Here is a 9,990-nt window from a genome sequence, read left to right on the forward strand (position 1 = left end):
CTCCCAACTCCTGGCCGGGTGGCGTCTTCCGGGAGGGGGTTGGGGAGGCGGAGCGGAGAGGGTGGCGACCCGGACGCTGCGATGCGCAGAGCGGCGATGAGCGGCGTGGGGACGAGCCTGCACACTGTGGTCATGCGCGGCGCCTCGGTGAGCTGAGCGTCCTCTCTCTGGTGACCCGGGGCCGTCCAGCCCCGCCTCCCCGGCCAGGGCCAGACTCCGCCCCTCGGCCGCGTTTCCCCTCGGGGTAGTCATTTTTCCTGAGGGATCGCGGAGTGGGTGCCAAGACCTTCCTCTGCTGCGACCGTTTCCCCAACCTTTCTCTTGCTCCCACGCCCCCTTAGCCTGTGTTCTTTTCCTTCCCAGATGGGTTTCCGGCGTCCTCCCTTCTCCCCTGTTTTTGTTTTTCTGTTTCCAAATCACATCTGCCTGCCTGCCTTCTTGAAGCCTTGCCAGAGGCGGGAAATCTCTTCTTGGCTGGTGAGTACACCGAATGCCTTCTTCTCTCAGCACACAAGTCCCTCAATTCCCTAGATCTCAGAACTACATCGAAGACAGAGGCAAGGGACACCCCTGCTCTCAGCAGGCTCTAGGGAAGGTTTGGTGGACCAGAGGGCAGAAGGCAAGGAGCTAGGCTTCTGGACTGAGGCAAGGACAACCGCTTTGAGGGTTTGAAAAAAGTAGCCGGGATCATGCAAACTTACAGTACTTCCAAGGCTTGGGATGATCCGAGCTTCTTGTCTTCCCTGGCCGTAGGCCCGATGGTTCCCCAAAGACCCAGCCAAACCCGTGGTGGCCCAGAAAACGCCCATCAAGTTGGAGCTTGTTGCCGGGAAAACCTACAGATGGTGTGTGTGTGGCCGAAGCAAGAAGCAAGTGAGTTTTTACCGTTCCCTTTCACTTCAGCGCGACAGTTCTATAGTTGTGTCATCCTGAACAAGTCTCACCTCACTCAGAAGCTAAGCAGGGTTAGGCCTGGTTAGTACTTGGACGGGAGATGCAACACATATAACCCCCCTCGTCCACCTCTCTTGCTTGGGGTCAGCATGCTATATCCTGGTAACTTCAGTCCATCCATATTTCCCATCTTTCTGTATATACCTGAGATACCAAAAGACTAGCCAGCCCACACGGTGTGTCCAGCGTGTCACACGCTTCAGTAGCTGCGGGTGCTGTAACTGGCTTCAGTCTCCTCTTCTTGCAGTCCTGGGCTCCAGGGATCGTCCTTCCCTCTCCCGCCCCCTCATAGGTAGCATCTCTGCCCATGTGCCAGGCTTTGGGCCTCACTGCTGGGAAGATTTTGCCCTGTCTTCCCCTCCCCAGGACTCTCCTCATGCTCTTTTTACCTTGGATGTGACTTCTGTTTGCCTGCTACCTTCTGATGCTGTCTTGCATTGTAGCAGGAGCCTCACTATTTTTCTGGAGACCTCTGCCCTGGTCCCCATGCTGTGACTGCTGTGAGAAACCCACATCCTAAGGCTTACTTTGCCATAAATTTGCTGTGGCCTTTGAGCAGATATTCCAGAGGGCGAGGCAGTTTGAAGGGCATGCCAGCCAGAGAGAGACCTGTGGGTGGGGTAGGTGCACATGCCAGCTCCATGCCCTTTAGGCAGGAGCGGTCTGTCTCTCCTCCATTCTGCCCCTAACAAAGCTTCTCTCCTCTTTTGGCCTCGGTCTTTATCATCGTCTGTTTTGAAGACATCTTGGGAGGGACATGGTGCATACATGAATAAGGCTACTCCAGGCAGGAAGGTTGTCACTGACAGAACCAAGCAAGACTGACCCCCACTCTGGAAAGGCACTAGGCTGCTGGGCTCTCTCACTGGGGAACATTGAGAAAAATGTCACTTTCATGGGAATTCACTTAGCAATTAAAATACCTGAGCTCAATTGATAAACGTTTGTCTCTTGTGCATGGAAGCCTTGGAGTCTGTCCCTAGCACAGAATAAACAGGGCATGATGACACACATCTATAGTCCTAGCACTTGGAAGGTGGAGGCAGGAGGACAGGAGTTCAAAGGTCATTCATTCTCAAGCAATATAGTGCTCAAGGTAGGCCTGGATTACATGAGAATTTATCCAAGAACAAAAGAATGGGGCTGGTGAATGCTCAATGGCTAGAGGCACTTTTCATACCTCGCTAACTTGTGTGATCCTGAGGGCTCGCAGGGTAAAAGGAGAAAACCAACTCCCCTTAGTCGCTCTATGACTTCCACATGTGTGCGCATGCACACACGCCAAACTTAAAAAGTGTAAAAGCCAAACAAAAAAACTCTAACCTCATTTGTATTAAAATTGCCTCTACCTGAGGCACAGTTCCCCTTGCAAATTGTCCAGTCTATCTGGGTTTCCCAAAGGCGAACCATGAGAAACACTTGTAATACTGTACAGTGACTATTATTTCCGTGTCAGCCTTCCTGTGACCCCCACATTGCAGGGGAAAATAACTGGCCAGCTCTCCTCCCTCCCCACTGACTTCTTTTTCTCCCACCAGCCCTTCTGTGATGGCTCCCACTTCTTCCAGCGCACTGGCCTCTCCCCACTCAAGTTCAAGGCCCAAGAGAGCCGCACGGTGTCTCTCTGTACCTGCAAGGCCACCCAGCGTCCTCCTTACTGTGACGGCACCCACAAGAGCGAGCAGGTTCAGAAAGCAGAAGTGGGCTCCCCACTGTGAGGGGTACAGTGGCTCCCGGCCTTCTGCAGGCTTCCCCTCTATGAAGGCAGCAGTGCTGAAGGGGACATCCAAGGACCAAGACTGCTTGTTAGCAACTGTTCCTGAAAAACCTGTCACCTGTTGTGCAGGAGAGCAGGCCCCTGGTTCAATACCTGGTAAAGCTGTCATTAAACAATGGAGCCCACCCTCCGAGTGTCCCTGTGGTCATTAGCAAGGCTCATACTACCTCCTGCTAGTTTGGTCTGTGGAAGCCAGTCAGCATGGTGGGGCTGGGGAGCACTTCCCTCCTCCTCCCCTTGCCCCAAAGAACCACAGGCTCAAGAGAGTACGAAGCATTTATTACAAAACCAAGAGATACAAACGACCCAGGACAGGAGGATACAGTCGCAGGACCTCAGACTCAGGACATGGTGCAAACAGACCCTCGGGCTCAGAACCTCACATACCTGAGTCAATGCTCTGGTCTCCCCTCCCCCTCCCCCAGCTATGTAAGCTTGAGGAAAACCAGGTAGGCAAGGTCTGCCCCAATAGGTGGCCCACTAGGTAGAGCAGGGGTCCACTTTGTTTTTCTTGTGCTTCTAGATGCCTCTGTCCTGTCCCTGCTTGGCCTGTCAGGGGTGGGGAAGTGGACTGAAAGCTGTTGGCCTTTAGCAGAACTGGAGTCTGTGCTTGTCTGGGCCACTCGCCTCAGCCCTCCACTCTAGGCCCCCAGTGAGTGTCACCTCCAGTCTTGCTAGTGTGGGTTTCTGGGTCAGGGTAGGGGCAGGAGGAAAGTCCCCACATAGACTCTGGAGGGCTGGGGTCTCCTCAGCCTGAATCTTCTCTTCCATAAAGGTAAATGATGCAAAGGCCACACACAGGAAAAAAAAGGGAGACAGTAAGGGGAGGAGGGTAAAAAGCGTAGACCCATCGAGTCTTTGCACAAGGTTCCCACCGTCCAAGGAGGCGGAGGAGGAGCCTTCTCCACGGCCACTTGACCCTCACAGCCAGAGGACAAACTGCACTTGTAAAAGGCACTGTCTTAGCAATTCTCTGGACATTCAACAATGGGGGGGCTTACAGGTGTGTGTGGGGAACAGCGGAGATACCCCATATCTAGTCAGCTAGGAGACCCAATGTGCTCTCTGCCCTGGGAAGCAGAAGGAACACAGGGGAGGGCTTTAATGACCCCTTAAGACCACCGGGTAAGCCCCAGAAGAGCAGAGCAAACTACAGAAGACCCCCTAGACACAAACACTCCCACCCACACGAACACATACACACACATACAGTTTGTTTCCTGTGGCATTTAAATTAATCTGGTTGGTCCATAGAAAATAAGTATGTATATTTGGTTTTTCCTATGTACATATATATATTTATATATAGATAGATATTTATTTATAAAACCCACCTCCCACTGTGAAGATGGGAGGAACCAGGGAAAGTCAAAGGTGGAAAAAGGGGCCCAGAAAAAGTAGAAGGGAGGGGAGAGGTGGCTGCTGAGGGAGAGGGTTCCTTTCCTCAAGTTAAGGGGGGGCAAGGAGCTCCGTTAACAGTCATCTTGCGCCCCCTGCTGGTGGAGGAAGGCGTTTGCAGGCAGTTCGAAGTGCCCCCGTTGGTAGTGGAGTTGGTCCCACTGGCAGTTGAAGGAGGAGTGGGGGAGGTAGGGTGGGTGGCTGGGGGGGCCGTGGGAGCTAGGAGAGCCATGGGAGGGGGTCGCAGGGCTGGGCAAGGAGGAGGAGGTGGCTGGAAGGGTGGCGGGGCTGGGAGCCTTGTCGCTGACTGACTCACACTCTGATGCCCCGCTGGTGTTGGTGCCCTCTGAGGGAGTGGGCACTGTAGGCAAGGTGAGCCGCTTGCAGGCTGGCTGAACACGGTACTTGAGGGGGAGAGGCCCGTTCTGTGGTAAAAGGGAAGAGGCCAGCAATAAGAAAAGAGCAGAAAGACCAACTAGGGACCACCCACCCTGCACCCAACCAGCACCCGAGGGAAGGCCTGAGCTTGGAGAGGGCCTGCGGAATAGAGTCAGATGAAGCCGGACAGCCAAATATAGAGACAGACCCATGAAGAAAGAGTGTAAGAGACGGAGTTGGTGGTGTAAAATCATAGAATGCAGAAGGTATCATAGGCCACAGTGGTGCTGTGACCCCAAGTCTGGGTGGTAATAGCCAGGGGAGGGCATCAACAAGATACATGGTAGATATGCCAGTAGTCTCAGCATCCAGGAGCTGAAGCAGGAGGGCTGCTGTGAACTCAAGGCCAGCCTGGACCTCATACCAAGTCTGAGGCCAGCCAAGGAGACCCATCTCAAACAAAACAAGAAATGGCCTAGGGCTGAGCTGGTATGATGAGCCGCGAGGGCCAGGCCTGGCGTCTCATGTGACTGTGGCCACGGTCGATGCCGGAAGGACCTCCTCCCTGGGACTGCCCCACCCTCTACCACCTGCTTCACAGGCTCACCCTCCGCCAGGGATAGATGTAGGCAATGTCCATGAGGGTGTAATACTCCTTCAGGGGTTCATCTTCATAGAGGATCTCCACCTGGAGGGAAGGAAGGACACCGTGAGGCCTGGCAGTCGCACCCCTGGCTGCCACGGCTGGAAGTCTTGGGGTTGGATGGAGCAGAATGAAAGATGGTTGCAGGAGGTCTCTCCTTACTGTAGCTGTGACTTTCCTTCCAGAATTGGCCAAAGTCCCGCAACCTGCTGATGGGGAGGGGGAAGCTTCTTTCTAGGGCTCCTAGAGAGTCAGCAAGGACAAGAGACCCCTTGCCTGGGCCTGAGGGAACCACAGAGGCACCTGTGATACTCCTATCCCTGCATCTGACCTAACTGATGGAAGCAACAAGGCCCACTGTCTCCCCACCCCAAGTGTAGGCTAAGCGAAGCCTTTGCAGGAGCAGCACCTAGGAGCCAAAGAAGCAGGGTCAACAGAACCAGAGACACACAAGGGACCCTGTGCTGCTGTGTTCAACGGGGTTTACCAGTCTACGTCCTAGAGCTCCCTGGTCTCCTTGAAGGTCTGACGTTTTTTCACACACACTTCCCTGGTCTTGGGCCTTTTGTACACCAACTACGACAATTACAGGCTGTCTTATCCTAAACAGTTGGGCTAGCCTACCTGTTCCTGAAGGTCCAGCTGTATGTGATGACGGGGCCCCCCCCACCGGGCCCACTGACAGACCCCTCATGTCTGAGGCGGTGCAGCCATTTACTCACCTTGTACTTGCTTGGTACATCCATTTTGTTGCGGAGGAACTTGGCAAGGTGCATGACAGTCATGGCTGCTGGGCATCGCAGGAAGCGCACCCCTGTCTGTGGGGGAGGGGTCCAGTGAGAAGGTCTATCTGGTGGCAGTCTCTCTCAGCTCACAGCTCACTCCCCCAACACTCACCTTCTCCTTGTCCCCATCCCCATTCTCCATGAGGCTCTTCTTCTCCTCTCGGTCCCTGGGGGAAAGAAGCGAAAGATTGTGGAGTTGCTGGACCAAATACACATGTCTGATGGGGTCTTGGGAGGATGGGCCAGAGTGGGAAAGGGCTTAGGCTGTACTTGCCTGACTCCTTCGTAGAACTCAATGGAAAGACTGACAATCTCATCATCGCCCAGGGCTCCCTTCTCCTGCTCTAGGACCTCGCCTCGGTCCTCATTGGAGCCGTTGGGGACTGTAGAGGGAGACAGCTCAGAGGGGTTGGTCAAAGATAGAGCAAGGGACTGAGGACCTAGGGAATGGGAGTGGATGGCTCAGAGGCTGAGCCCCACCCCCTCTGGACAGCACTGTCTGGCAAGGAGGTGTGGTAGAGACAGGAGGACCAAAGCTGGCACTCAGGTTGCTTTGGGAACCAGAGCATGCTTGAAAATGAACACTCACCCTCCGTCAGCGGGTACGCTGCATAGAAGTCCCGCCGCCGTTTCATCTCATCTAGGGGAAGGAGGCAGGCATGAGCAGGCAACAGCTGGGAGTGGGGGAGGTGAGCAGACTACACAGGGGCTCGGGATACCTTTAAAAAGCCCAGGCACCAACTTGTAGACAATGTCCTGGAGGGTTTTGTCTGACCTGGGAAAGAACATACATGAATGTGACCAGCCACGGTACCTTCACCTCTCCAGCCGGAGATCAACATCATACCCCTCTGAAGCCCAGCACCCAGACATGCTGGTTCTGGGTCTGGCATTTCAAGCTGGAAGCCACTTGGAGGGAGGGTAAGGGGACACAAGCCCACCTGATGCTCAGTAGCGGTCGGGTTTTATGGACCTGGACGTCACACATGGGGCAGTATTTGTTGGTCTCCAAGTAGCGCACGATGCAGGTTTTGCAGACTTGGGGTGTGGACAGAGAGAGGACAATGAGGACCCCTTCTTGCCCAGGCCTGTGCTTACATTCACCCTTCCCTTCCCATCATGACCCAGTAGCTCAGGGTGCTCAAAGACTCAACATGGCATCGCGCATTCACACATCTGGCCTGTTGCGCCTGGTCTACCCTTGGGCCCTGTCTCTGTGTGAGACAGGATGGTGTTCTGCCTAACATACAAAATGCACCAAGTCCCAGGCTCCTCTGAGCCAGCCTGGTAAGATACCACACCAGTCCTGGATCTCTTGTAGCCAATCTGACAGCACAAATGAGTGACCCCAATCTTCAGGGATCAAACTTAAGCCAGAGATACCAAAGAAACTGGGGGTTTCTGATGCTGTCCTGGAATGAACTTCTGGGCCCAGGACTACCCCCACTTTGTCCCTTCTTGGCAGTTTCCCAGTGACCCATGGTTTGCTCTCCTGGACAGCAAAGGCTGTTCCAGTTTCCCTAGGCAGTGTCCCCAAGCTGAGCACCCCGTACTAAACTCACAGGAATGCAAGCACTCCACGATGGTGGCGGCGTCAATGAAATAACCCCCACAGAGGGCACACATGAGGTGAGGGTTCAGTTCCGTGATTTTAATCCGTGTGGTCCGATGCATGATGCCAGGGGTCAGGACTGAGACTTGGGAAGCGTCACCCTGGGAAACAGAAATAGGATCAGAAACCCTCAGCCATTTCCCCACACTACTTCTGTCAATAGCTTTCGTGAGCACACGATCTTTTTTTTCTGACTTAGATGTGGAACCAGGCCCATATTTGAGGCTGGCTGTTTCTGGGCCTCCTGCTGAGTGTTCACTGGGTGTTGGGGGCTGAGGAGGCTTCTGCAACTTTGACTAACAAGGTTGTGCACCAATCAGAAGTAGTAGGAAAGACTCTAAGAAACACTAACCAACTCTTGAAGATGGACGTGGGAGGGCAGGAAAATGAAAGGAAATAAACAGTGCTTTAAAAAAAATCTTCCTGGGAGATAGGGGAGGCAGAGGCAGGTGGATCTCTGAGTTCCAGGTTAGCCTGGTCTACAGAGCAAGTTTCAGGACAGGCTCCAAAAGCTACACAGAGAAACTCTGTCTCAGAATTCTCTCCTCACCACCCCCCAAATTTTCCTGGGACCCATGGACCTGTGAGAGAGCTCACCAGGTAAAGGTGCTTGCAGCCAAGCCTAATGACCCACATGGTGGAAGGAGAGGAAAAAAGCCAATGGCTGCAAGTTTTCTTTTGACTACCTGTATATATATATATACATATATATATATATACACACACACAGATACATGCACACACACAATGCAATAAAATTTTTTTTTTTTTTTTGGTTTTTTGAGACAGGGTTTCTCTGTGGCTTTGGAGGCTGTCCTGGAACTCGCTCTGCAGACCAGGCTGGCCTCGAACTCACAGAGATCCGCCTGCCTCTGCCTCCCGAGTGCTGGGATTAAAGGCGTGCGCCACCAATGACCGGCGCAATAAAAATTTTAACATTCCTGATTCCAACCCATATCCACTCAAGTGTCAAATATTTACTGAGTACTAACAGGTAGGAGAAATCATCCAGGCAACTCAATTCACAGACCAAAATGAAGAATAAGTTATCACTGGTCCATCCATGAGAGAGATTTGTCATGGGGAAGCCTTCTTGAGAGATACTAGGACACAGGCCCATAACTTGTCCTCTTGGCTGTGTCCCACACAGTCAGAACACCCCCTCCTCTGATGTCCCTGGACACATATAGCTCCTTCCAATCTACCACATGCTGACCCTTTGGCCTTCTGACCAGGAACCCTGACGCTGGTTTTCATTATGTCTCAAATTAAAAGGAGCTGCAGGCCCAGCCTGACACTGTACTTACTCTATGTACAGTCCAAGAGCCTGGCCAAAAGACCTTTGCTGCCCTATGGAGAGAGCCACCCCACGGTGCCCCAGCCCCAATGCCACACTAAGTGCTCCCCACTGTGCACGGTCCGGGAGCCCACTTGCATGAACACACAGAATTGCTTCATGTGCCACTGGGATCGCACCATGTTCCAACCTGGCGACTCCTGCCACCTGTTGACAGGCTCTCCTAGACACCTGCCAAACTGGGCAGAGAGCGTTCTCTGTCCCCAGTTCTCCAATGCACCTGGCCAGGCCCTAGCAGGCCAAAGTCATTTCAAAGCTGGCTCTGACTCTGGGCTGGAGGAGGCTGCCTCTCTCCCCTCCCACAGCAAAAGCCCAGGAGCCGGGCTTGAGAGGCTGGCCAAGCCCCAACCGCTCCTTTACAACATACAACCTTTTCTCTTTTCCAGAAAGATTTCTAAAGCCACCACACTGGGTTTTCTAGGACAAGAAATTCACAGCCAGGATCAGCAGTTTCTATAGAGACCCCAGGATGAGCCTGGCCAAGACCCAAATAGCCAATAAGGCCCCAGGGCACCTGGCCAGAGACTGGGATAGATGGAGACACACAAAGGCCATACTTGGGACAGAAAAGAAAGGGGGGAACAAACCAGCCAGAGACGGTGAGGCAGCCACCCTGGCCTGCAAAGATTCTGCCCGTACAGGTGGCCATAGCTGATCCTCCCTGCATGGGTCCCCTTTACAATTTCAAAGAGGCTGCTGGCTACTCTACTGTTTAGTTGTTTCCATGGTAACATAGTCCCTGGCAAAAAGCCCAAATATTATTACAACCATCCAGAGGATAGAACAAACTCCAAGTGGCTGTCTCTTTGAGCGTGGGTAATAGTCACCGTGTGTACGTGCTGTCTGGGCTTCCAAAGGTACTTCATGTGACTGCTTGCCTTGTGTGTGCCTGTGTCCAGAGACACACAGAAACAGAAGTAAAGATTATCAGAGTAGGATTCAGCCAGGGAATCTAGGCTGCTAGGTTAAGTTGTTACCCTATCCCCTACACACGTGCAACACACACACACACACACACACACACACACACACACACACACACACACACTGCCTCAGCCACTTCAGTCACACATGACTTCATTTGCA

The 9,990-nt window shown here is 53.2% G+C and overlaps 2 protein-coding genes across 2 annotated transcripts; one reads left to right on the forward strand and one right to left on the reverse strand.

The window, feature by feature from the left end:
- Positions 1-52: 52 nt before the first annotated feature.
- Cisd3 (CDGSH iron sulfur domain 3) lies at positions 53-2,856 on the forward strand. The gene is made up of 4 exons (XM_040749613.1): positions 53-147; positions 364-477; positions 754-873; positions 2,493-2,856. The coding sequence occupies exons 1-4, from the start codon at positions 82-84 to the stop codon at positions 2,670-2,672; spliced, it is 480 nt and encodes a 159-aa protein (XP_040605547.1). The 5' UTR covers positions 53-81; the 3' UTR covers positions 2,673-2,856.
- Positions 2,857-2,993: 137 nt separating this feature from the next.
- Pcgf2 (polycomb group ring finger 2) lies at positions 2,994-9,719 on the reverse strand. Its single transcript, XM_040749612.1, is given in 11 exon segments — positions 2,994-4,337; positions 4,339-4,554; positions 5,115-5,195; positions 5,873-5,968; positions 6,048-6,102; positions 6,210-6,318; positions 6,525-6,575; positions 6,655-6,710; positions 6,877-6,973; positions 7,498-7,648; positions 9,492-9,719. Coding segments are annotated over 11 exon segments (1,221 nt in total). The 5' UTR covers positions 9,639-9,719; the 3' UTR covers positions 2,994-4,175.
- Positions 9,720-9,990: the final 271 nt, after the last annotated feature.

This window comes from Mesocricetus auratus, unplaced genomic scaffold, assembly GCF_017639785.1.
Source record: "Mesocricetus auratus isolate SY011 unplaced genomic scaffold, BCM_Maur_2.0 Super-Scaffold_100007, whole genome shotgun sequence".
NCBI lineage: Eukaryota > Metazoa > Chordata > Mammalia > Rodentia > Cricetidae > Mesocricetus > Mesocricetus auratus.